General features: G+C 38.6%; 1 protein-coding gene across 1 annotated transcript in view; it reads left to right on the forward strand.

Moving 5' to 3' along the window:
• Positions 1-27,304, forward strand: part of LOC139941511 (phosphatidylinositol 3-kinase catalytic subunit type 3-like) — a 249,235-nt gene that overhangs the window by 138,671 nt on the left and 83,260 nt on the right. The window contains exons 8-11 of the mRNA XM_071938045.1: positions 4,163-4,234; positions 9,389-9,493; positions 18,092-18,370; positions 25,213-25,349. Coding sequence (XP_071794146.1) covers positions 4,163-4,234; positions 9,389-9,493; positions 18,092-18,370; positions 25,213-25,349 — 593 coding nt within the window. The remainder of the gene's footprint in view (positions 1-4,162; positions 4,235-9,388; positions 9,494-18,091; positions 18,371-25,212; positions 25,350-27,304) is intronic.

The following is a 27,304-nucleotide window of genomic DNA, read 5'->3' on the forward strand; positions in this document are numbered from 1 at the left end:
GCACCGTTTCTCTGAGGGGTCATTCTTACAAATACATGATACCATTCACCAGGACAGGGGTCTACACACAGTCATTTTTTCCCAATAGTATTAGGATATGGAACAATCTCCCGGTAGACCTGATCAACTGTACAACTCTTGCTAGTTTTAAGCAGGGTCTACAGTCAGTCCAGCTTCGCTAGGTCAGCCTGAGCTGTTTTTTAGCCGCACGTTCACTGTTCACCCACCTGCACTGTACATTGTATACATGTATGTCTACACCCTCGCATGCACACAACTACCACAGTACGCAATACACCAGATGGTGGACTGTACATGTACTTTCACGGAAGAAGAGGAAGAAATGAGTTTATGCCAACCCATATGCTAAGGAATGTACATATAGGGGGCCTACTGCAGTTAACACCCTATGGGAAAACACAAAACTAAAAAACAGAGACTAAGCTACATGTACTCATTTGGAGTTGCTATCACATGTTTTCGTACTTACATGAAGGGTGGTCCTACAAAGCATTTGGCACCATTTATGTTTTGCCACCTCAGGTGGTACCAATACATGTATCTGGTCTGGCTGATGGACTAGGTCTACAGTGTCAAAAGCCGACGATACATGTAAGTCCAATAACACAAGAAAGACTGCCTGCTTGTTGTCAAGTGTACAGAGAATGTCGTTAGAGACCATGGCCTTTCCCTGTAGCAGGACTGGTAAGGCTCAAGTAACTGGTGTTCTGTGAGATGGTATTTTTGAGATAAACTTGAGATTCGAGATGGTTCTGTAATTTACCAGTTCTTCAGGATTTAATGATGAATTTTTCAGTAGTGGTGTAACAACTGCTTGCTGAAAATTACTTGGAAATTTACCTGTCTGAAAAGATTAATGATGGCTACAATGGACGGCAACATTACCCTTGAATGTTTTTTCAATATCCAAGTAGGGATGGGGTCCAGTGAGCAGGATTTTTTAAATTGAGCCGGCATTGAGCTGGGATGTCTTGGTTCAATGGTTCATCATCGAGATAGCAGGATTGGGAGGGATGAAGGATGTCAAGTTCATTGCGTAGAGACCGAATTTTTGACTTTTAAAAACTTTAAAAACGTTAAAAGTACTTGTTCTACCTGTAGGGTGTATCCTGGAAATAAGGAATGCAACACAACAAGTGGAAATCTATCACTGGATTCAAAACCATTCCGCTGATATTTTCATAATTTGCTGTTTTCTGAAGAACAAGAAAGTTAAACAAAGTATGACTCAAGGACAATCAGTTCAAGCTGACACTGTTAAAAATAAAGTCTTAAAATTTATTATGATCGATTAAAACAGTTACTGAATTATTTTGCGCTCTTTGGGACCAGTCTGTTTGAGGGGGCTAGTAAAAAAGTTCAAAGTTAGGAGTTTGGACAATGCATGTAATTATACCGTTTTTGAAATGAACAACTTATAAACGAAACAAAAGGAAAACGTCACCGCAGGCTCCTTTAAACACGCGGGTCATAAAACATGATTGACATAAAACGTAAAACAGAATGACCATATTTTTCTTACAAGTCACACAGTTTTACCTCACCGTTCAACAGCCAACGGTCATGAATACCAAACGTTCCCTAGTTCAAAAACATTACCACATTCGCCAATTATTAATAAAGGATAGTATTTATAACATGATTAATATCCTTTTCGAAAAGCATTGTTTTTACACAAAGCTTACAATAATCATTGTGTAGCACTGCCGTAAGTTTGGTCCAAAATACCCTTCACTTTGGGGACTGGTTGATCGATGTTACATCTCTGCTTCTCGGTGTTTGATCAAAACATGACCAACATTCGTCTCTTTTTGTGGGTACCTTCTCAAAAAATTAAAAGTCTTACAAACCACTGCAGTAGGTGGCCATCTCAGCGAAACTTTGTCTTCAATTCCATCTTCACCATTACGCCATCAGAAGGGCAAAAAGGAACTAATTTGTCGCCGGACATGCATTCGTTTCCGTTGCGTAAGTTCCCCCATATAATTACATGTATATGCATTGAGCATCGGTACAGCGTAAATTGGTACACAATGAACTTGGCATCACGCCACTTCAGTGAATACTCACGTAGTCATAACAACAGTGTAAATAGACGACATTCTCATTACTGTTTCATTCATGCTATATGTAGGCGCATCCAGCAGGCGTCGGCTAGAAATTTTGGAAATCTTCAACTTATGTTTTGAACCTAGAGTAGGTCAAAGTGGGGTAATGTCTGTGAAGCGTTTAAAGCTCTTTGCAAGACCTTTCCGGTGAGGTTGAAATTGTTGGAATAGCTTTTGTACTTCTTGAGTTATGTTTATTTCAACAACAGACAATGTCATTGTGATGTCACAACTTTTGTATCATCTACTGGTTATTGTCAACCATTGTGCAAAGTGTCAACTTAATGCAAGCTTCGCAACTATGCTTTTTCTTGCGGGTAATTGACGTTGAGAAGAAGATTAAAAAACTTTTGTTCTAAATGTTAACAATAACAAAGAGGTGTTTGGGCTGTTGCCCGAACACCTAACAATAACATAGACAGTTGTTCTGGCTCAATTCCTGGAAATACCCAGACAAACAAAAAGTGAGAAAACACAGAAATACACTTACTTGGTAACAAGCAATGGAGAGCTGTTGATAGTTTAAAACATTGTGAGTAAGGGCTCCCTCTGAAGTAACTTATTTTTCGAAAAAGAAGTAGTTTTTCCTCTAAAATATTTGAATTTGATTTTGAGACCTTCAGAATTAGATGTGAGGCCCCGAAATCAACCATCTGAAAGCGCACAACTTTGTGTGACAAGGGTGTTTTTTTCTTCCATTATTATCTCGCAACTTCGACAACCAATTGAGTTCAAATTTTCACAGGTTTGTTATTTTGTATATTTGTTGATACACACCAAGTGAGAAGTCTGATCTTTGACAACTTCTAAAGGTGTCCAGAGTCTTTAAAGGGTATGGAAAAAGAAAAACTAACCGAAAAACACTGATTTAAAAAGAATTGTGGAGAAACAAAGAATGGGAGAAAAAACAAACTAAGAATCAAAGAAAAAGGAACCCAAGTAATACAAATAAAGAATTTTAAGAATCTTTGGACCACAGAGGCATAATTTTCATTCAAAGAAACCAGTGGATTGTTTACGCATTTGTTAGTCGCTCAATGCTTACATATCAAAAGAGAAAATATGCTCATCCGGCTTTATTCGTACTCGATCATGCAGCTTTGATGTTGGTTCCTTGTTGGATCATAGAGAAAGAACCACAGAAGGAGTTCGAACTTCCCGGGCAGGAACAATGGAGATCAATGGCCCTTTGTGCGCGAGGTACGTCGCCGCATTTTACACTGGTAAACTACAGCTCATTTGAGGCATGCGTTGAAGAATGCCGTGCCTATTTTCTGACGTCATTTCGCTGCAAGATATTCCACAATAATGGAGTAGAAATTTATCTTTCATCGCATGCGCAGTCGAGTACAGTTAACCCTTATTCATAAAGACGCACGCAATCGCAAAATTTTCATGTCAGCTATTTATATGTCAATGTTTTGTTTTTTAAAAACAACCGAAATTCATGAAATTTGTACAAACTTCATGAAAAATGTATCAATTATTAAAATATGATATTTTAGCAAATTACGGGACCTCGCCTCCTAAAGAAATAGTGCATTTTTTTCGTCATGAAATGAGCTCTTCCATGGTGTATGCCATGATGTTCCCCAACGTTACCCAACTTCAAACAAAGACTTTGGTCATTTATCTGTGGTATAAGCATATAGATATATTCTTTTCCTGCCACTCTTTCATTCATTATTGGGGTTCTGCTCACGCCAGTTACCCACAATACAGTGCACTTCTCCACTCTGGACAATTGGCTGACCGCAAAGTGGAGGTTTGCGCCAGCAGTCACAATGAGATTAACATAAGACTGGAATGGATTAGCGGCGACGAACGTGTTTCCTCTGAAGTTAGGAAGTTCAAACTCTTTCTGTGGTCCTTTCTCTATGGTTGGATTAAGTCATTTAAATCTATTAAGGAGGCTCTTATGGTGGGATCCTTGATACATTTTTGTTTTGCTAGAATGAGACACCATGTTTGTTGCTTTCCCTTTTTTCATATTGTTTTTACTTAGAGAGCTTATTTATTTGTTTGATTTGTAGGATGCAGAAGAGAAGGTAACAGTAAAAAATTATGCTGACATTGTCACAGTGCCTGACCCAGAAATGCTGATGGTAAGTTTTCACGAAGAGGCAAGTTTAAGTAACTTTAAGTTGATAAGCTTTGTAATCTTCTGGCCTTCTCAGCACCAATGAGTTTGCCATAGCTGCCAACTATTAAGATTTTGTAATTATTATGAATTTATCAATGAAATACAAATTGCTTGTAAAAAAATTACGAATTTCAACTTTCATTCAATAGGAAAAAAACACCCCTCTATTTTAGCTTTGAAAAGTCGACTAAACTGTTCGTATTTGATTTTGAGTACACAGTAATCGATTCTTTATCGTTTAAATGCTGTACTAAAACACTGTATCAGCGTTGAAAGTCTTTTATAAGTCTTTTATAGTTTTTATAGTATCGATATAAGTGTGTGGCAGGATACCAGCTACACGTATTATACATACGAGAAAATGTCTGGAAACCAGTGACAGAATGCACAGTATCGTTAAAGTGCGTTGCAGAATACCAGCAACTCGTATTATACATACAAGAAAGCGTGTGGAAACCAGCACAAATGCACACATGTGTGGTGTCGGCACAGTCTACCCGCAGTACACTGATCTCCTTTGCTATATCTGCGTGGATATGCATTGTTTTTTAATGCGTGACCTCCATGTGAATATTAATTAGTCAAAAAGGCTTCTGGAATTCGGTCATTTTCAGCCTTTTTTGAAAAGTCTCAACCAAAATATCTGTCGATATGTATAAAAACAATCGGTGCAACTCAAATTTTAAAAAGAGAAATTTGTACGTAAAAAATGGCTTCAAAAACAGAGAAAACAAGTCACAAAAACACGGAAAGATTTTTCCATTATGAATGTCGGCAACAGTCCCCAATTAGTATGTATGGATAGATTATTTCATATTCCACTTGGAAATGTTAAAAGCGACACCGGATCATACCTACTAGTCCAGTCAGGATACAGCGATTTCCACCGTTAATCCAAATCTCACATTACGAAAAAGTAAACTATTAGACAGAATGGCTTTCCTGCACGGTGATTGGCTGACGAATCATCGACTGATATAGCAGCATGCTGACTGCTGTTTTTGGTATGGTATGGTACCCCGACCACCAAGCCTAAGTTAGTCAATAACAAAAGCGCCTGTCTATACCATGGGCTGAATGATAACAAAAGCGCCCGTCTATACCATGGGCTAAATGAGGAATTAGCTCATTTAGCCCATGGTATAGATTTGCCCTGTTTTTAGGTGTTCGGGCAACAGCCCGAACAACTCATTGATTTTGTTCGTTTTTTGTTTGTTTTTTTTTTGGTTTTTCTTATTCTTCTCGCTGTCGATTGTCCGCAAGAAAAAGCATAGATGCGAAGCTTGCATTAAGTTGAAACTTTGCACACAGGTAGACAATAACCAGTAGATGATACAAAAGTTGTTACGTCACGATGACGTCATCAGTTGACGAGATACACTAATTCAAAGTTTATTATTTCAAAAAAATCATAACTTTTGATCTACATGAGGGATTTTTACAATCAATACATCATCGGAAAGGGCATTAAAAACTCTGTAAACGCCTCACAGACATGACCCCTTTTTGATCTTGTTTTCTGGCTCAAAAGAGAGGTTGAAAATTTCAAAATGCACGTTTAAAGAACAACGTAAATCCCCCGTTGGTATGTGCATAAAAATTACACTTAGGCATACACACAACGTGTAGTTTATTAGCTGTGCGGGAGAGTCACGCTCCAGTGATCATCCATAGAGCGCGAAAAAGCTTCATGTGGAATAGTCTTCGTTCAAGGCGTTTAACCTTTTGACCTTGTCTTCTGGTTCAAACCAAATTTATTGTATAATATTTAATGTACAACCGTACTGCGTTGATAACACCGGTTCCCGTCTGATCACTGAAGTTAAGCAGAATCGGGCTTGGTCAGTACATGGATGGGGGACCAATTGGCGACCAAATTTTGTATTATTGATTTTTTTATTTAATTTTTTCTTCTCCTATAAATAGCTTCGTTTTTATTCTATTTTCAAGGCGTTTTCAACCAACATTTCTTTTCCGGTTAGTTAGTCTCTTCTTCAGTTGTCATTATGCCTAAGGCTCCAACCACAAAAGCTATTTTGACAATCTATACATCATATGAAAGGGCTTTAAGTACGTAGTCTGTTTTCAAGGCGTTTTCAACAAACATTTCCCTTCCGGTACGTTAGTCTCTTCTCCAGTCGTCATTATTCATCAGTTCACATTTCCTCGACCACAAAAGCTATTTTGACAATCTAGACATCATATGAAATGGCCTCACGTACTTCACAAAAATGGGTATGTTGGTGACCTTCTCTTGACCTTTTGACCTTTTTAAACTGGAAGTGCCTGTAAAATGCTTTGAAAAGGCATTATTTAAAGGCTTTTAGGTTGAAATGTATACTTTTTGATGCTTTACCATAAAATTATTTCACATCGAGAAAACTGTTTGGTTTTGATTTCTTTGCAATTTGACGAGCTATCAACAACACTTTTTTCATTGATTCAAACACTGACCCAACAATAGCCGAACACCTAGTGTTTGTTTCTACAAAGATTATATCTAGTCATATTTTTATTTTTGTTTTATTAACCTACCCTTTATCTGTTATTTTATATTTTCATAAATTTATTTATTTATTCATTCATTTATTTACTTTTCATTTTTGTTTTCCTATTTATTTATTAATATTTATTGTTTATTTTTCCTTGTGTCTTTATTTTAAAGTGAATTTGTTTGCTCAGAGTTTGCATTGTACATGTACATAGATATACATGTATAATTTATTTCATGTAATTTCTTACGTTTTGCCTTTATGTGTAAATAACCTTAATAATCTTTCTGAAAGTTTGTATATACTCAGCGCCTTGAGTACATTGTTTGGTATATACGTGCGCTATATAAGACTTCAATATTATTATATTATTATTATTAATTAATGTTTATTCCTTGTTTAAATTGAATAGCTTTATATCACAACTTACATGTAAGCTTGGATAGACAGGCCTTCGGGTCACAGTGTTTTAGTACACTTTTGTCTATCCTGGCCGGCTTAAATTGGTTATATTGTTTTTTTTGGTTCCTGTTTTTGTTTGACTCTGATAAATAAGAATCAACAATAAAACAAACTTTTGCAATTTGTGTGACTCAACATGAAAAAAATGTCTAAATCTGGTCCTCTATTAGGGGAGAGAAGGATTGGCCTGTATTGCTGACTAAATGTGGGCCTAAGCAAGTTTGTTGGAGGTGTGTTGCGAGTTAGTAAAATAATTACTGAAGCAAAAATTAGACGGCATACTGACAGTAACAAGTAGTTGATTAAAGTAGAAATTTCTCACCCAATTACTACCACTCAGCAGCTGCAGTAGCAGGTAGATGGATGAAAGATGGAGGCACCCACAGGGTTTCATATCGGTAGGCCTATCTAAGCTGGCTCAGGCTGGGTGATGGTAGTTCAAAATGTAGTTAAAAAGTTGGAAGAGAAATCTACAGCAAATCTCTGGTCGAAACCCTGTACGGAATACAAAGTGTCCGAAGAAACAATGGCGACAGGGGTGATGTGTTGAAGTTTTAAAAAGACTCACAGTGACTGAACGACGACAATAACAGCTGGTACAACACCACAGAAAACAATGAGAAAAACATTAAAAATACAAGCAAAACACTTTAAAAGAAGGGGAAAATAATACCCTGTGACAAAGCACAAACCACACAATAAAGGGACGGGAGGGATTTTAAAAGAGCGATGGCTACTACAAAAAGATATAACGGGTGTTTTTAAAACTCTGCTGAAAAGCAAATGATGTACATCGGTCAGCGCATGCGCAGTCAACCAAGGCAGAATAAACTAGCATTCAAAATAAGTTTATATCTACAAGATGTACAAATTTATTTACAAATGATTATAAAGTTTCAAAAAAATAATAAAATGAAGGGAATAAGGAATAACTCAAAACAATGGTTTCCGTTTTATTGTATAACAATCTGTGATATTTGTCCCTCTCACACCAGTCCTCGTCAACAGAGTCGGCAAATGGCAGGAAACTACATAAAAACTATAAGAGTTCTTAATAACCCTTAAGAACATAGTTGAATATCTGGAGTTCTTAATAACTCTCAAATCATTGAGGCTGACAGATGGTCCTCTCTACAGGAAACTCAGATGGATACTGACACATCTAAAAGATTACTCGCTTAAAATTAGGCTAAGTGTTCTTGCCCATGTATCAAGACTAGCCAACATTTCAAATCTTAAACACATGTTGGTAAATATTTGACATACATGTACATTATATATGTGCTCACGGTCAAATTTTGTTTGTTTTAATACCAAGGCCAAAGATGATACTTAGTTGTGATATTAAAGGTTTATGAAATATTATTGCATTTTGGTGGGGTGGAGTTGTAAATATAAGCAAAAAACAGCTTTTCAAACCCCAAAATTTGCCTAAAATGGCTAAAAAACAAAATGAGCTGTAACCATGGCAACGGGCTATATATTGAATTGAAAATGCAATTTTTTTAAACTTGCACCAAGGCCCTTTCACCCACAAAAATATTACAAAATTTAATGTTTTGACCGAGAGCACACAATGTCAAATATGTACCCGACTGACTCATAAGAACAATTGGTTGGTATATTAAACAATCAAACCCTTTAAATCTCTTAAGTGGTTTGGTAACCTTATACCTCAACGAAACTTGAACTAACTAAAAAAGAAATGTCACGTCATGTGTGCAGCGCTTTGGCCACCACTCTTTAAATACTTTCTGGTATTACTTTCTGGCAATAATCATTTACTACTGGAAACTGAATAAACTGAGGAAAATGAATATTTGTAACACATTCATATTACTCTGTGAAACAAATCAACTCATTTGATTCGTTGTTCTTTCTTTTCATCTGGAAAAGCATTGCAAATTATTACATTGTATGTAGGTCTAAAGCAGCAGAGTCTGTTTCTAACTAATCTATTAAGAATTTACTTCACCTTCTTGACATGGATTCTAAGTTTTGGTTTAGTGTGAATGAATCGGAAATATATGCTCCCATGTATTATATGGGATCAGATCAGGTATTGGCAGAAGGAAGTTAACATTTTGAAGACATACATGTATTTGGGGTTTTTTGTGCTAATATGTGTTTCTTAACTCAAATCTCTTGTCTATTCTACTTAGGAAAACGTTGTTGAGGCAAAGCACCATACCCTGGCTCGAAGTGAAAGAAGTTGTCTTACAGACAAAGATCTCAAGCCAAATGCATCAACACGAGATCAATTAAATGTAAGTCATGATTACCCTGAGACAGCACTTACATATATGTTGTAAGATATGAGTCTACTTCACTCATACTTGCCTGTAGAGCACAATACTATTTTTGCATATTTCCCTATACCGGCAGGTAATATCGCTAAGAATTAAATAGCGCCCTCTATTGGCCGCCCAATAGCGCCCAGCAGCATACCACATGATCTTCTTCTTTTCTCTTAGCGGCAGGTCGGTAAGACGTGGTTTGGTTAAACTGTTACAAATTATCCTTGAATGTCTCCATAAAATTGCTTTGAGAGTTATATTGTAAATATCTCTATAAGATATTGTCAGTTCGTGGAGCTGTTATAGTTTTTGTGTTGTTGTTGTTGCTCCCCCTTGGGACAGTCTGAGTCGTGGGGTAGGCTGTGTTGGCGACATTACGTTGCCAACCCAGTCTACTGCCCTGCACTGAATGAGATCTGTTAGGTATGAAGGTGCAGAGACAGTATGGAGATAAGTGAAGACCAGGGTCAGTATTTTAAAGTTGATACGGTTGGAAACTGTCAGCCAGTGAAGATCGTGTAGAATGGGAGTGACTCTGTCATATTTTGGGGCCAGGTAGATCAGTTTTGATTTTTGAGCCGTTGAAGGCGTTGACAGTCAACAGATGATATTCCATAGTGAAGAGAGTTACATGTAGCATAACCAAGACGAGGCGTTACAAGGGCTCTAACAGCAGCATGGCATGTAGGCTTATCAATGTACATTCTTATCCCTTATCCCTGAGGTTGCGTAAACTGAAATTAATGGATCAACTTGGTCGGACATCCGCATGGCCTGGTCAAACTCCACTCCAAGATTTCTGATCTTCAGATAGCACATCTAATGTTGGCACAGACAAAGAAATCAGTTTTAGAATCGTTTAGTTGAAGCATGTTGCTTAACATCCATTGTTTTATGTCCATAATGCATTCTGACAATGTGGAAAGAGCTTGATTTATTTCACCAGGGTTGTTGGGATTAAATTGAATGTATAGCTGGGTATCATCAGCATAGAAGTGATAGCGAATGTGCTGAAACCGTTCAATAATGGTGGCGAGGGGGGGGGGTAAACAGCTGAGGCCCTACCACAGAACCTTGTGGTAATCTAAACTCCAATACCTTGGGGTCAGATAGCTTACTAGCAACCTTAACTCTATTACATGTAGTGCGACCAACAAGGTTTGAATGAAACCACTGTTGAACATAACCTGTTAACTCGAGGGAAGCATAGTCAATGGTATCAAACGCCGCCGACAGATCTAGCAACACCATGAAGACAGCCTGCCGATCATCAAGAGCACGCATTATGTAGTTCTTGATTCTCAGCAATGCCGTATCCGTGCTGTGGCCAGACCTGTAAGCACACTGAAACTTCTGATACAACATATTTGAACAAAGATGATCATTGATACGACTTAAAGCAACCTTTTCAATGAGTTTTGATAAAAATGCCAAATTAGAAACCGGTCTATAGTTCTTGAGATTATTCACGTCCAGCCCGGGCTTCTTTAAAATTGGTGAAACTATGGTTTCCTTGAGGCTTGCTGGGAAGGAACCTGTGGCAAGCGAGCTGTTTACGATGGAAACCAGTGCAGAGAGGAGAGTCCCAGAATTCATTTTCAACATCCATTTTGGGAGAGTGTCCCCGGTCGCATGACTTGTTCAGTGATTTGCTAATGAGTCTGAGGACCTCGTCCTCATCAGCAAGGGTTGAGGTACTTGTACTTGCAATCAGGATGCTGGAGTGAAACAGGTTTATGGTTGTGGGTGAGCAAACACTTGATGTTAGATCTTATTTTGACAACTTTGTCTTTGAAGAAAGTTGCAAAGCGTATGCTTAATGATTTCAAGGATTGAAGGGGGAGGAGCCCCTTTGTTTAACAATGAGTTGATAGTTTGAAACACTGTTTTTGTGTCGGCAGATGAAAAATTGAGGCTTGAAGTACATGTACCTCGACTTTTCATGAAGTATGACATGTATGAGCATGGTAATGAGTTGATCTGATTCACATATGCCTGCTGGTCATCGGGATGTTTGGTTTTACACGAGTTTCTGTTAAGTTTTCCGCGGTTGTGTCTTGCAAGGTTAATGTCATTGGTACATGTACATGTATACCATGGTTGCTGTTGTTTGAACCTGCTTGTCCTTATCTTGACGAGGCAATCAGCATCAAGAACACCGAGTACTGCAGTATCATAAAACTAGACATTAAGTGTTTGTGAACAAACACGAAGCTGTTCCGTGTTGTTTGGCTTGGCTTATGTGCTTCATTGCCCAAGGAATCTATAACTGAAAAAAAAAGTTTCAAAAAAGTTTTTTAGCTCTTGATATAAGGTCACACTTCCCAGTTGACCCGTAAGTAAAGGTCAACATGGGCTCACAGCTACCAAAGACTAATCTGCAATGACCCGGAAGTAAAGGTCAACATGGGGTCAAATATGTTTCAAACTAATGCCCAAGGAGTCTATAACTGAAAAAAGTTTGATAATCGGTTGTGTAGTTGTTGAGATGGTCCCACTTCCGGTTGACCCGGAAGTAGAGGTCAACTTGGGGTCATGATTTTTCATAGTTTATTTCTAATGCATAGGAGTCTTAAACTGAAAAAAATTGAAAATCTGTTGTATAGTACTTGAGATATGGTCCCACTTCCGGTTGACCCGGAAGTAGAGGTCAATTTGAGGTCACGGTTTTTCCAAATTAATCTCCAATCCCCAAGGAGTCTTTAACAACAAACAGGGTCAACTTGGGGTCACGGTGTTTCAAAGTTTATTTTAACGCCTAAGGGGTCTAAAACTGAAAAAGTTTGAAAATCGGTTGTATAGTACTTGAGATATTGTCCCACTTCCGGTTGACCCGGAAGTAGAGGTCAACTTTAGATCACGGTTTTTCAAAGTTTATTTTTAATGCCTAAGGGGTCTAAAACTAAAAAAAGTTTGAAAATCGGTTGTATAGTACTTGAGATATGGTCCCACTTCCGGTTGACCCGGAAGTAGAGGTCAACTTGAGGTCACGGTTTTTCCAAATTAATCTCCAATCCCCAAGGAGTCTTTAACAACAAACAGGGTAAGAATCGGCCTTGTACTTCTTGAGATATTGTGCTACAAAGATTTTCCAATTAAATATGCAAATGAGGGTCACGTGGTTAACTAATTAAGAAAAGAAAAATACATTTTAAGTAAAGCTTATGTTCTAAGCTTCAATTTGGTATAGTAAACTCACTCTTTCGTATTATGGTTGTGGAGAAAAGGCTTAAACAAAAAACGTTTACAAACTATGCTTTGGTTTTCTTCCATTAAATATTTTTACTACTCAATAGAGGGCGGTATGTAAGATGAGTGGTCTTACTATCAACATCTCCTTTTTTCTAGTCAAATGTTCAGTTTAAAAACAGGTTAAAAATCGGTCTGTACTTCTTGAGATATGGTGTTACAAAGATTTCCCAATTAAATATGCAAATGAGGGTCACGTGGTTAATTAATCAAGAATTTAAAAACAAAATTACATGAGGAATTAAGCTTAGGTCCTAGTCTTTAATTTGATATATGATATAACTCTTTTCAAGTTATGGTTTAGATAGGAGAATAAGCTGAAACTTGTCTTCCAATAAATATTGTTTTCTGTCACTAGAGGGCGGTATGTAATATGAGCGGTCTGTATACTAGAGGAGATGTTATTACAAGTCAAATGTTCAGTTGAAATGTTGATCTCTAAAAGTTCAATTAAAAAGTTTAATAAATGTAAATAAAACTAATATTTGACTCAGGATTGTTTGATTTGTTGGTTCGTGAGTTAAATGCAGTAATTTAAGAGTCCAATGTCATGTCACAAAAAACTACATTAAAGCCATTGGACCCTTTCGGTAAACAGTGTTGTCCAAGGCCCACACTTTGTGTACCACAACTTCTATATCAAATAACAAACCTGTGAAAAGTTAGGCTCAATCGGTCGTCGGAGTCAGGAGAAAACAACGGAAAAACCCCACCCTTGTTTCCACGCGTTTCGCCGTTTCATGACATGTGTTTAAAATAAATCCGTAATTCTCGTTAACGAGAATTTATATTGTTTTGCTGTTTTCTCAAAAAGTAAAGCGTTTCATGGAATAATATTTCAAGAGAAGTCTTTCACCATTGCCTTCTGTAAACCCTGTAAGTTATTTGTAAATCTGTGAACTTTTATTTTTTTTCTGAACCGAAAGGGTCCAATGGCTTTAAGGATAAAATCCTTGTATTTGGTCAGTGGTTTGATGTTTGATTTAGCACGAGTGGATTTCGCCTAACTCTTAACGGCCACCAAACTCTGCGCTTACGATAACCATTTTCTGCTTACTGTGCAAGCACGGAATACAAAGTGCGAGCTTGGAAGCACACAAACAAAATAAATCCCTGCTTAGTAGTCTATTTCACTTGACGTACATGTAAGTGCAGAAAACACTGCTTCTGCTTAGCACTGAATATTTGCTTCCAGAGCAGAGCATATTGGGCCCATTCGCACAGGATTTTTCAGTATGCAAGTTCCCATCATGATAGGCCTAGGTGACTAGTGAAATTAACTACTCGACTAGTCGCACCTCAAACCCAACTACGACACTTGTCGAGATAAATTACGGATTCTCAAGATTTGTGCTGCAATGTGCTGCAAGCGCAACATAAATTATGTTGCGATTAGTAGTAAGCAACACAACTGTTTCACCAAACAGGTAGCCGGGACTAGTTTTGTAGTCAAACATACCTATAGTTTGCGAAACAAAATTCAACACATGGCTGATGTGAACGGCTACGGTTATCATATCCGTATCTGTATCTGTATCCGCACGCTTGCGAAACCTCTCTAATAATTTGTAGTCGCGACTTTAACACTTAAGCACACTAGTCGCCCCGGCCTACTTTTGCACAACTAATTATAAAGCACGGTTGTCCTGTGAATGCAAATAAAATTTTTAAGTCACTGTTTTTGTTGTGACAGTTTCACAGGAATTGAGCACAATTAGTCAACTGTCGTAAATTTTTTGTTGCGAATTGTGACGCTCAAGAACACATTCCCTGCTAAGCTGTTAATTACGCTTAGCGTAAGCACAATTCCCTGATTACGTAAGCGCTGCGTTTCTTCCTTTAAAAAGTCATTGGCACAGGAACAGACCAAACTACATATAGCTTTTAAAACACAAAAAGCAGCTAAACACAGCAAATACCATTCCTCATTTTGTACAAGTCGTGAATCCAGGTATTCTGCTCAATTTCTGCATTTTTATAAAGCAAAATGTTTTGCCTATTTATTATAAGCAGCTCTATACAAAATGACCCACTCAACCACAAGAGAAACGTCAGCATAATAAAATCGCTGCTTTTGTATTGCTGCCAAAGAGTTTTTGTATGTCATGGTATAATTTCCGAAAAGAAAGCGAAATACTTGAATTAGTTTAGGCAAATGGTCCCCGGCGCAAACAAGGTGACTTCACCCGTAAATGATTCCAAATCCCAGGTGTTCTATTTTCGTCGTCCACGCTTGTCGCCTGAAACGAACCCGGTCAACTCGGTCCCAAACCAACTCGGTCCCAGTCATATGTTGACAGTTTTTTTTACTCATTTCTCAAAAACGAACCCGGTCAACTCGGTCCCAAACCAACTCGGTCCCAGTCATACGTTGACAGTTTTTTCACTAATTTCTCAAAAACTACAACACCACAGCAAGTTATATTTTAAGGGAAGCTTTCAACTATCATTATCTTCAAACTGTTTAAGTTTAGTGTAAATGTGTGGACACGATGGTGTGTCGTCGTCGTCAAAAACCCCTATTCAATTACGCACGTTCGTTATACGAAAACCCTACACATTCGTGTGCAAAGTATATTGGTCCAGAACTCGGTTAGGAAACGAATAAAAAGAGACTTTGCTGTGGTCCAGAACGTAAGTAGAAAAACAAGAAAAGGAGACTTGAGTAGACTCCTCTCAAGAAGTCACAACTCATGATAGGTACATACTGAATTGCATTTACCATAGAGAATGTTTAACAATAACATGGAAGCGACTGCATCCAGTTATGTTCAAATGCGTAGACTCATCTCAAGAAGTCACAACTCATGATAGGTACATATTGTATGGCATTTACCAAAGAAAATAATTAACAATAACATGGAAGCGACTGCATCCAGTTATATTCAAATGAAGATAACGTAAAATTTTAACTAAAATTTTAATTTTTTTTAACATTTAGAGTAAAGCTTATGTTCTAAGCTACAATTTGGTATAATAAACTCACTCTTTCGTATTATGGTTTAGGAGATTAGGCTTAAAGAAAACACGTGTACAAATGCAATGGGGTTTTGGCGAGAAACAAAGAATAATAATAATAAAAATAATAAAAATCTCGACGAAAACAATACCTGTTCCGACGGTAAGTCGGAACAGCTAATAAAAGTTGATCACTGGAACAACTGTCGTTTGGAAACAGCTGAAAAGACTGGGTAAGATCATTGGTGAATGAATCAGTGTCGATGGTGCGGTAGTTCTTATCTTTCGATTGCACTAACTGTTGAGTAGGTTTGGCATGATCAATGGTTCATTCAATTACGTACATGTAGATCCAAGTAGAGTTTATTGACACTGATACAGTTTTGCCAAGGGTATCTGCATGACGCGTTATCACAAGATCAAGGGTATGACCATGTTTGTGGGTAGCTCCATAGACATGTTGCTGTACATGTAGGTCATGATCGACAAGCTGTGTGAGAAATTGCTTTAGGGCTATTTGGGGTATCGAGGTGCAGATTGAAGTACCCTAGATTTAGGTGATTACCGGAGGGGGTGAGGGACGAGATCTGACAAAACCTTGGGTGTATTCAGACCGTTCTTTGTGGAGGGAGCGGTCTGTAGACTGCAAACAAACAAAGCTGTTTAGTAGGATTGGTGATGTAGGCAAGTTCGAATGATTGAGCTGAGGATATATTGAAATCGGCGAAGGATATGTTGAGATATGCCTTGCAGAAGATTGCGATTCCACCACTGAACGTGTCACTGTTACGTGGCTTGCTCTTGGAGGTGTGGCCTCACCAAATAGCGCAGAGTCCTCCTTGCTTAGCCATGATTCTGTAATGACCATGTCAACGTCAAGTATGTAGTCACATGTGAGGATAGACTTTATTCCTGACAGGGTTAAGCTTTCCAGAGGTGCGCATTGAGTTTAGTGTCACAGGCAATCTAGGCTTCAAGTTATTCATGTTAGCACCTGGCTAACTAACCAGGACTGGAAACTTTTGGATGATGGTTAATATTATTAATTTTTGGTTTTTACCCATATACACCGATGTGTGTAGCACTGTATATATGTACTTTCCCAGAGTCCTGTGAAAAAAAATCACAGGCATTTTACTCGGGTGGGATTCGAACCCACGACCTTTGCAATTCTAGATCAGTGTCATACCAACTAGACCACCGAGGCCGCCTGGTAGCTAGAGGCAGTTCGAATCCTATGTTTTAGCAGCAGGCACTGCAATTGATTTGATAATAAATTTGCATCGGGGATAAAGAATAATAATTTTTGGTTTTTACCCATATACACGGATGTGTGTAGCACTGTATACTTAGTACTTTCCCGAGTCCTGTGAAAAAAAATCCTAGGCATTTTACTCGGGTGGGATTCGAACCCACGACCTTTGCAATTCTAGATCAGTGTCATACCAACTAGACCACCGAGGCCGCCCGGTAGCTAGAGGCAGTTCGAATCCTATGTTGTTTTAGCAGCGGGCACTGCAAACGATTTAATAGATGTTAAATTTGCATCGGGGATAAAGAATATTAATTTTTGGTTTTTACCCATATACACCGATGTGTGTAGCACTGTATACTTAGTACTTTCCCGAGTCCTGTGAAAAAATCACAGGCATTTTACTCGGATGGGATTTTACTTGAGATGGTTAATATTAGAATGCTGAAATTGCAACCATTTTCAAACTAGTGCTGATGACCTTTAACAATGGACAAACAACAGTCAAACGAAACTCGACCCAGCACAAAATTAGTGCAGAAAAGGTCAATTCATTGCATGGGCTAAAACAAGACAAGAGAGCAATGCTGGTTTTAGGGGAGTATTTTCAACACAAATGAACGTTAGACATTTTACTCGATGGAAAACAAAGACATTGATGTACTGTGAAAAGCTAGGATTTATGAAGGATACATTGCTTTCTGGCAGACTTGCATTTAAACACGGAAGCTACGTGTACTTCTAAATATCACATAGAAGTAAGGTTAGAAGTTGTTAGACGAGGGGAAATGTCATCACCAAAGTTGTTTAGAAGTTTGTCAGAAGAGGGAATATATAAAAAAACAATGCACCAATTTCTGGGGCATTTTGCAGGCCTGCCTGTAGGCCTAAATGGTACATGTACATGAACAAAATGCTATCTAAAAAGCCTTAGGGGAATTCCCAAAGTGGATCATCAACAACTTGCAAATATGGATACAAAGCAACCTCCAAAGATGCAATTGCAATCTCGGTGGATGATGAAAGCCATCAAATATAACTGGGTCAGATTTTCAGACTAACTGAACTTTTATTTGTTCATTTATTGAAATTTTTTGTTTCTCTTTCAGAGTATTGTTGCTTATAACCCAACTAAAGTGTTGTCGTCTGAAGAAGCTGACCTTGTGTGGAAATTTCGGTTCTATCTTACCAATCAGAAGTCTGCTCTGACAAAGTTCTTGAAGTGTGTTAACTGGGATGTCACTCGTGAAGCAAGGCAGGCTATTGAGTTGCTACGAAAGTGGAATCCCATTGATGTGGCTGATGCCCTAGAGCTCTTGTCACCACAATTCAAAAATCCTACCGTGAGAAGATATGCAGTCAGCAGACTAAAGCAGGCTGATGATGAGGTAAGGAATCAACTGATAAAGTATTAGTTTGAACATTGGCGCCATAACACTAGGTCTAAACAACAACGAGCCTTTACTATGGTTTATATTCCACTGGAATAGTATACTGTTTACCGTATTTTCCTGCGGATAAGACGCTCGGCGGACAAGGCGCAGGACCCTAAAATGACCCCAAAAAATTCAAACGTCAGCAGACAAGGGGCACCGCCGCACAAGGCGCATGTTTAACCGCACACAAAAGAACACCGGGCGCCACCCGGTGTCGGTACATTGACACAAAGACGTAATTTTGTTGCCTTTAAGAACCTACTTATGCCGACCTTCATCCAATCAGCCAACTCTGTCTATTGTTAATAACATAAAGTCCGGCCCAATCAGCCGGGAGAAACCATGGTCCACGCACTGTCCGACGTCCCACAACGAGGATCCTTGCTGATACAGATACATTGCAACGACAGACGGACGTAGCGTTTGTGTATAGTAATGTATCCGCCGGCCTGATGTCGCTGCATGCACATTAATATGTACATTACACGTGCGAGTTCGTAAAGCTGGCAGTCTGTTGATTGCGCTGCTCAATCTCGAGATTGCACCACAGATATTTGGGGCATGTGGGCACCGTATTGAGCGATGTTCTGTGACGGGTTATGCGCTACGCCCTCGCATTTGCGCTGCCTGGAAATGCGCCAAAATTCCCACGTGACCGTGCGGATCCAAAGCATGCCCAGACACGTTGAGTCTTGTCTCAATGCGTTTATTGCTGGTTCGTGTAATTTTTACCAATGGAGGTCGTTTAACCTCAAGCTATTACATCGTTCCAAAACGCCCTCTGGCGTTCAATGTTTCTTGTATTTATTGTCACACGCACAGTAACAACGACTATGGGCGTGATATCTACTTTTGTGTTGCGTGGCTAAATTTACAGACCTCTGAACGGTTGCGTTTTGGGGCTTATTTTCTGTGTCATTTTGAGAGATATTCGAGTCGAACTTTGACATCGTTGATTTTACAGGCAAGTTACATGCAAGGGCAAACATGATTTTTACAATCGTTCCTACCCGAAGTTTTGAAGCAATAAAATAATTCAACAAAATAAAATGTGTTTTCGTCCCTAATTTTTTTGGCTAGTGTTGTATTATTTTCATGCTACTTCGCTTCGCTCATACGCATGAAAAACAGTTTAGTGTTAATGGACACGCCATAGTAAAGGACAAGGAGGCAATATGATTTGATTCAAATTGTTTATTTACAGCATGGGATAATGGTGAAATCACAAACGGCTTTTGAAATTCGACAAAGTATTAGGTAGGGGTTGATCAAATCGCTTTTCAATACCTTTAAAAAGACGAAGATCAGGGTGACTGAATAAGGGTCTAGAACCGCTCTGCCTGGTGTTGCGGGGATTCATTACGTCGCCGCTTACGAGTCTCGATGTCTCTTAGGGCAGCTTCCTCGGCAATGAGAACTTTCTTTTGCTGTTTGGCGGTCAATTTGTCGGCGTTGGTCTTATCTGGGTAGAAAAGAAGCCTTGCTTGAATCGGCGATTCCGACTTTCTGTTTCCTGTCGGCGATCAGAGCAGTTTCTTCTTGGACAGCTTGTAGGGCTGTTTCAATGTTATTATCGGCAATTAAGGCAGATTGGATTCTGCACAGCACAATTTCGAGTTGGTCACAGAACTCGTACTGGGCGATATTGCCTGGTCTGGAAAGATCTTTGGCTTCTAGCTTGAGTTGGAGTTCTTTCAGCTCAGTGCGGTACCCGCTCAGTGGAGTCATCCGGTGGTTTGGCAATAGTGCTGGACTTGGCGTCAAAATGGACTTTAATTTTTTTTTTGGCGGTCTGGACGTGTTTACTTGAAGTAGAAGTCAGGCCTTAAATATACGCAGAGATAAATGATAAAACGGTCTGAACTCGATGTAAGTGATTTCACCTGAATGGGGAGACTGAGAAAGCTCTTCATTTATATAGGCTTGAATACGCTTGAATGACTTTGGCTATCAAACACAATGGTAAAGGTGCGGTCCTAACGCAATGAAAGCGTAAAATGCAAATTATGGAGCACCTATGGCGAGCCAAACAGACAAAACTAAATTTTGTTTGGCCTTACAAACAACTACAAATCATATCCTTTTATTATAGTAAGATAATGCTACGTTCCCATTATACATTTTAAAGCAAACTCTTAAAAGAGGCAATAAATCAATATACGATTTGAACGTTTATTGTAACAACAATATAAAACTCTTGTCCTACCAAAGATGACAGTTAAGTTCCATGAGCACTTATCAATCACAAAGGTCTAAAAAGAGGCAAATACAAAAATAAATTATTACCCCATCCTTTTTAAATACGTTCAGCCTAAAGCACACTTCAGAGATCATTATTCTCTACAATAAAAACCCTCAAAAATTTACCACACATTAGCGGTTGGGTGAATGACGTTTGTATGAAGTAGTTGACTGTCAATCGTTTTTGGAACGAATACCTGGCCACACAGAAAAACGTTTGTACATGCCGACGTCTTTGCGGCATTGTTGGAGTGAAAAGCACGGTCATGGGGAATAAACACGTTGCTGCATTGTTGGAATAAAAAGACCGTCTGGGGGATTGCGGCATTGTTCGAACGAAATTACGGTCTCACTGTCTGAAAAGATAAATCTCAAAGAGTGTATCACTGGTTCCAGTTGAATGAGCTGAAACAATGAAAACTTTAAACGGTCATAATTCCTTGTTGCCAAGATGTTCTGACTTGAAACTTAAATCAAATATTGCTTCTTACATAAAGATGCATATGTTAAGATACATGTAAAACTCAAAAGAGTGCATCACTGGTTCCAGTTGAATGAGCTGAAACAATGAAAACCTTAAATGGTCATAACTCCTTATTGCAATGATGTATTGACTTGAAACTTAAATCAAATAATAATGCTTCAAACATGTAAATTCACACGAAATGATTAAACTCAAAGAGTTTATCACTGGTTCCAGTTGAATAAACTAAAACAATGAAAACCTTTAACGGTCATAACTCCTTATTACAATGATGCACTGACTTAAAAATAAGGTAAGCTCATATGAGAAATATAAAACTCAAAGAGTTGATCACTGGTTCCAGTTGAATGAGCTAAAACAATAATAACCTTTGATAGTCATAACTCCTTATTGCAACTATGTATGTTCTGACTTGAAACTTCAATCAAATACAACTTTTTGCATGTAGCTTCATACGAAAAGATAAAATTTAAAGAGTTTATCACGGGTTCAAGTTAATGAGCTAAAACAATGAAAACCTAAAATGGTCATTTCATTTTATTGGAATCACATTTCGTGGCCCACAGGCCAAATTGCACATGATTTATAATAATTAAATAGTAAAAACATTATCATTATTATTGATAAAATAATTATTATTAATATAAAAAGGTATTAAAAAACACACATGAACAGGACTGGTGGAATACTAACAATGATGAACTGCAATAAAACAAAAAAGCACAATAAAAACATAAAACAAATACAAGGCAGGATAAAAACACGCCATCAAAAACACATGGAAATAGGACTGGATGAGGAAAACAATCAATAAGACTAGCAAAAAACAACGATAGTATTAAAAACATGGAATACAATACAAAATGCAACCAGAGAAAGAGAAAAAAAAAAAACCGAAACCAAAACGTTTCAATGTTCTAAGCATAAACAAACGTCTATTCGCTTTGCGTATCATGTCGTTACCTTGGGCATCCCATTTAAGATTGCTTTGAAGTACAATGCCAAGAACTTTAGCCTTGTCAGTGTATGTAATAGATTCAGAACCGATTTTAAGATCAGTTTGAGGGAAGGGGCTTTTTGAGCCCTGAGCAGCATCGTTAATAACAATTTGAAACCCAACTGGACCCAGTTTTGTACCTTGAGGCACACCACCCTTTAAAAACACATAGTCTGAAAGAATATTGTTGTACTTAACACATTGTTGTCTGAGATTGAGAAAGTCGCAAATCCAGGGAACGATGGATCCACGAACTCCAAGGCCAATGATCTTTTCGATAAGGAGGGTATGGTCGATAAGGTCAAAAGCCTTGGAGAAATCAGTAAGAACCACCGTTCCCAGGTTACCACTTTCCTCAGCTCCCTGAAAGAGATAATGCATTAAATGGGTTAGGTAGTGTGAGGTGGAAACACCTTTAACATTGCCAAACTGTCTATGATCAATCTTATCCTGTATATCATCAAGTAACTGTGACAAAATCTTCAGCAATTTTAGCAAAACTAGCTGTAAGTGAAATGGGACGCAGTTTATCTAACTTAGGAGGGTACTGCTTGGGAATTGGTACAACAATGGCCTGCTTCCACTGGAAGGGGACATTACCATCCCTGAATGAACAATTGAGAATAGCAGTAAGAGGGAGGCTTAATTCATAAGCAAATTCTTAGTCTAGGGGGAATCGTGTCAGGACCAGTGGCTTTATTTGCTTTAACCTTTTTGAGTTTGGCAAAAACTTCCCATGGGTATAACTGGGGTGCTGGTTTTTCAGCTGGCAAGTAAGCAGTAAGCTTAGACAAGTCTAGGGGCACAAGATCAGCTGACACATCAGAAAAATTAACATTAATTATGTTAGCAATACTTTTATAATCAGAACCGTCAATACCGGGAACTTGTATATTAAAATCGGACTTAGCAGAGTTAGTCATAGATTTAACTTGAAGATGCCATTTGCGTGGGTCAGTTTTCTGTAAATGGCGAACTCTATTAGCATTGAACGATATCTTAGCTTTTTCAATTTCGCTTGTGACCTTGTTACGCAGTTTGCGCCATCTAGCGAGGTTGTGTTAAGAGAAAGCAATTTGACGTTGGGAGATTAACTTTTTTATATTAGGAGTTATCCACGGTTTGTCAGAATTGTTTTGGTGGGAAAATTATTGTGAATACCTGTGTTCAATATATCATACAATAAATCAGTTTTTTCTTGAACACTGTTGCATTTGAAGATATTGCTCCAGTCCTGACTCTGCAGCAAACGACCAAAGGATCTAATTCCAGACTCATGAAGTGGTTGTATAACTCGTGAAGTGATGTTATTGTTACAGTTTTGAAAAAGCGGTTTCCAAATCACACACACGTGGTCACTTCTACCAATGGAGGACAAAGCCGCTGGAGATGCATAATGGTCTGATAGATTAGTGAGGATAAGATCCAACGTCGCATCAGCGTGTGTGTGGAATTTGATTACCTGCTTCAGTCCATTTCCCCGAATAATGGAGTTGATGTTCATTCTGTTGAAATCACCGAGGATACAAATTCCGATCTCTGGGTAATTAGTGCGGAGATGGTCTATTCTCTGTATCAGGTGACTCTCAAGCAATTGTTGGCATGGAGAATTGGTTGTTATGTAAACAGCACATACTGCTATGGCAGATACCCCTCTAGGTAGACGTGTCGGTCTCACCAGAACCCATACACACTCAAGTTCATCAGGAACTTGAACATCAATAGTTTGGACTGGTGTTCCATCCTTTATATAAATTGCAACGCCACCTCCACGACGAAGCTCTCTACACTTAGAGAACAAAGAATATCCATTGATGTTTAATTGGTTTGATGCATACCAGGGGCAAACCAAGATTCGGTGATGACCCCTATGTCCACCTGCTCCTCACGAAAAAAGATGTCAAGTTCGTCGAACTTGTTTAGCAGAGACTGGGCGTTCGTCATCAAAATAGAGGGAAGCTGAACCGATTTGGTGGAATTGCCATTTCTATGAATGTTAACAATGTTATTAAAACATACACGACGAGCCTCTATCGGTTTCGTATTATTAGGGTGGTGTGAGATACGAACAGTTATTGGTCTCCTTACATGTCTGCCTCCGCGGCGACCACGTTTACGCCGAGGTTGTTGAGGTGCTTTGCCGGGAGATTGGCCGATGCCCATTTCATCAAAAGTACATAATACTGACTGAGAAATTTGTCCAGAATTGCAATATCTGTAGGAAAGCAGCTGTTCCCCATCATAGACAATAACAGGGCGATTGATCAATGTAGGTTTAGCTGTTTGGATGGTATTAGCAGGTATGTGTAGGATGGGTGCAGTGACGCCATCTTGAAAACTACAGCAGAACGTATCATGGTTGGTGGGGGGTTTTAAAAACCCTAAGTTTTCGGTAGATAAGTTAGTTACACAGCTCAAATCACTACTCACTTGGGTCAGTAAACCATTGCGAAGACGTTGAAGGGCAAGAAGGTTGGCGATGACAGTCAGACATAGAACACATTCAGACATAAAACGGGAGCCCGAACATGGTGATGTCGCAGCTTAAACAGCGCCACCAATTCAGTGGTCATCACTCCTTATTGCAATGATGTACAGATTTAAAACTTAAATCAAATATTGCTGCTTACATGTAGACAATATGAAAAGATGAAACTCAAATAGTGTGGCACTGTGCACTGGTTCCAGTTGAATGAGCTAAAACAATGAAAACCTTAAATGGCCATTAATACTTGTCAATGTCCCCACCCCTTTGACCATCAGTTGATCAAATAATTGGTTTTTCTGTCAGTCATGGGTCTATCTTGCGATAGGCAGCTGGTCATGGCAGCTTTGCTATCTAGTTGTTTTTGTTTTTGTGGCCGACAATATGGGGGGGCGTACCCCCCCCCCCTGGATCCGGGCCTGTCCATTGTCTTCAGCTATTGCTGTAACTGTTGATGGGTGTCTGTTAAGCCAATTTGGCCTTTTTGGCTCCTTAATTGCCTTCTACTAAATGTGCCAATAGGTGTTGCACACATAAATTGTGATATGTTGTCAGTATAATAAAATAATTATTTTAAAAATATCCAGGAACTTCTGCTGTATCTGCTGCAATTGGTGCAAGCTTTGAAATATGAAAACTTTGAAGATATTAAGACGGTTCAGACAGCAAGTTCAAGCAAGACAGGATATGGAGTGTATTTGGAGTCTACTGCTGAAAGAGAAAGGTACGTCTTTCTTTGCATTTGACATTATCACAGACCTCAAGCTATTTAACTTAAAGGGATTTTTGATTTTTGCCACAGGACACATTCAAGTATCTTTCTATTTGGTTGGAAAACAACCAGCATTAAAGGCAGGAATTGAAAACTAGTGTTAATGGCTCTGACATTTCATAGACAAATTCTTAAAGCAAACAAATTGGTCAATCATTTTGGTGAGTGGTTTCAATTCAATTCAATTCAACAAACATTTATTTCCACAAAGGGTAATCATTTAATAAGAAAACAAAACAATAGATACAATAAAACTAATACGTGGAGGCATTACCCAGGAAGCCGAAGCTTATAAACGGAATGCCTTAAACACACAAAAAATAGACTTAAATAAACAATAAAGAACAAGCAAAACAAAATACAAAAGACAAAATGTAAACTATGCTATATACTGGGAGATAAGATGGTTTTTGAAAGCGGTTTTAAATCGGCCAACAGAGGACTTTGATTTTACAGACTGCCTGAGTCCATTCCATAGAGGAGGTCCATAAAAATGAAATGTGTTCATTAAAATTGATGTGCGGGCAAGAGGGATATAGTAGTTATTATGTGATCTACATGCTCTGTATGGTAATGGTGAATATCGTTAATTGAGGTGATATATGAGGAGAAAGTGTGAGGAAGAAGGTTATTGGTATATTTGAACATTAATATACCAGTTTGGAGTTTATTCATGTCGGTGATTGTTAGTGTGTGTAACCTGGCAAACAAGGTTGCTGTGTGATCACGAGGTTGGGAAAGTGTGCAAATGCGAATAGCCCTTTTCTGAATGGTAATAAGAGATTTAAGTTTGTTAGAGCTTGTGCGTGCCCAGACAATGTTGCAGTAGTTCAGATAGGGGAAAATGAGAGTATTGTAAAGAGAAAATAGAGTGGTAGATGGAAGAAAGGAGCGGAGCTTAGAAAGTACACCAGTGTTTCGGCCAGCGTTGTAGCCACGGTGGGCGGTGGTGGACGGGCCCGCCCAGCACTGACAATTTCCGCCCGGCACTTCAGCTGAAAAATAGACTGCCGCCCACCACAAAATTTCCCCCAAAATTAATAAAAAATTAAAAGTTCTACTGATTTTGATCACATTGCAAGACTAGAATGTCATGTTTTTTCATGTTTTGTCATTTTAAATGCAGTTTGTAATTTTTTTGAGCCAGAATTACGAGCAATAAAAACCTCAAACGTGTTTTCCCATGTAATTTGCCTCTTGCCATCTTGTGAAGTTTTCTTCGTGAAATGTGCCCTGACGTTTTTATTGAACGAACTATACTACAGTGTAGAAGGCGTACCGTCTATACCAGGCTGACAGCAGTGCTGGTATTGTGCACATGTACACGATGTATGTGTGTACATGTGGTGTACACCAGCGCGCGCTGTGGTAGACCCTAGAGTGCACTACAAGTCTAGTCGTGAGGTTTTCGCGGGGATTTCACGCATTCTATGTACACACAAACAGTATCGCCACACAACAGTACAAGGGCTGTGTAAAGTCTAGTGTACGAGTTCGCGTGTCCCGGATGTAGGCATGTAAACACGTTCGCTTCGCCCACACGTGTGACAGCGCGCTGGGTTTTTAACTTGAATGAGATCTGTGTAAATTTTAAGATGTCCTAAGCTGGACGACTTTTTTGGAAAACGCAAAAAGATAGGAAGATGATATAAAAGTATCTCGTGCAGCTTCAGTTAGTGCTGAGAATGAAACTGTACCTGAGACTATCGAGACAGTTACTCCACCTTCAAAGTTCAAGTTCAACTTTATCGCGGCGGGATTACAACAAGCAAACAGCAGAAACTATTTCAAAAACAGTCTGTTCACAACAAATGCATCACAATTATTTTGTATTAACACATTTTTGTAGTAACAATTGTCTTTATACTTAAAAATTGTGATTCTTGAATCTTACATAATGTGCATTT

Source organism: Asterias amurensis, chromosome 9, assembly GCF_032118995.1.
Source record: "Asterias amurensis chromosome 9, ASM3211899v1".
Lineage (NCBI taxonomy): Eukaryota > Metazoa > Echinodermata > Asteroidea > Forcipulatida > Asteriidae > Asterias > Asterias amurensis.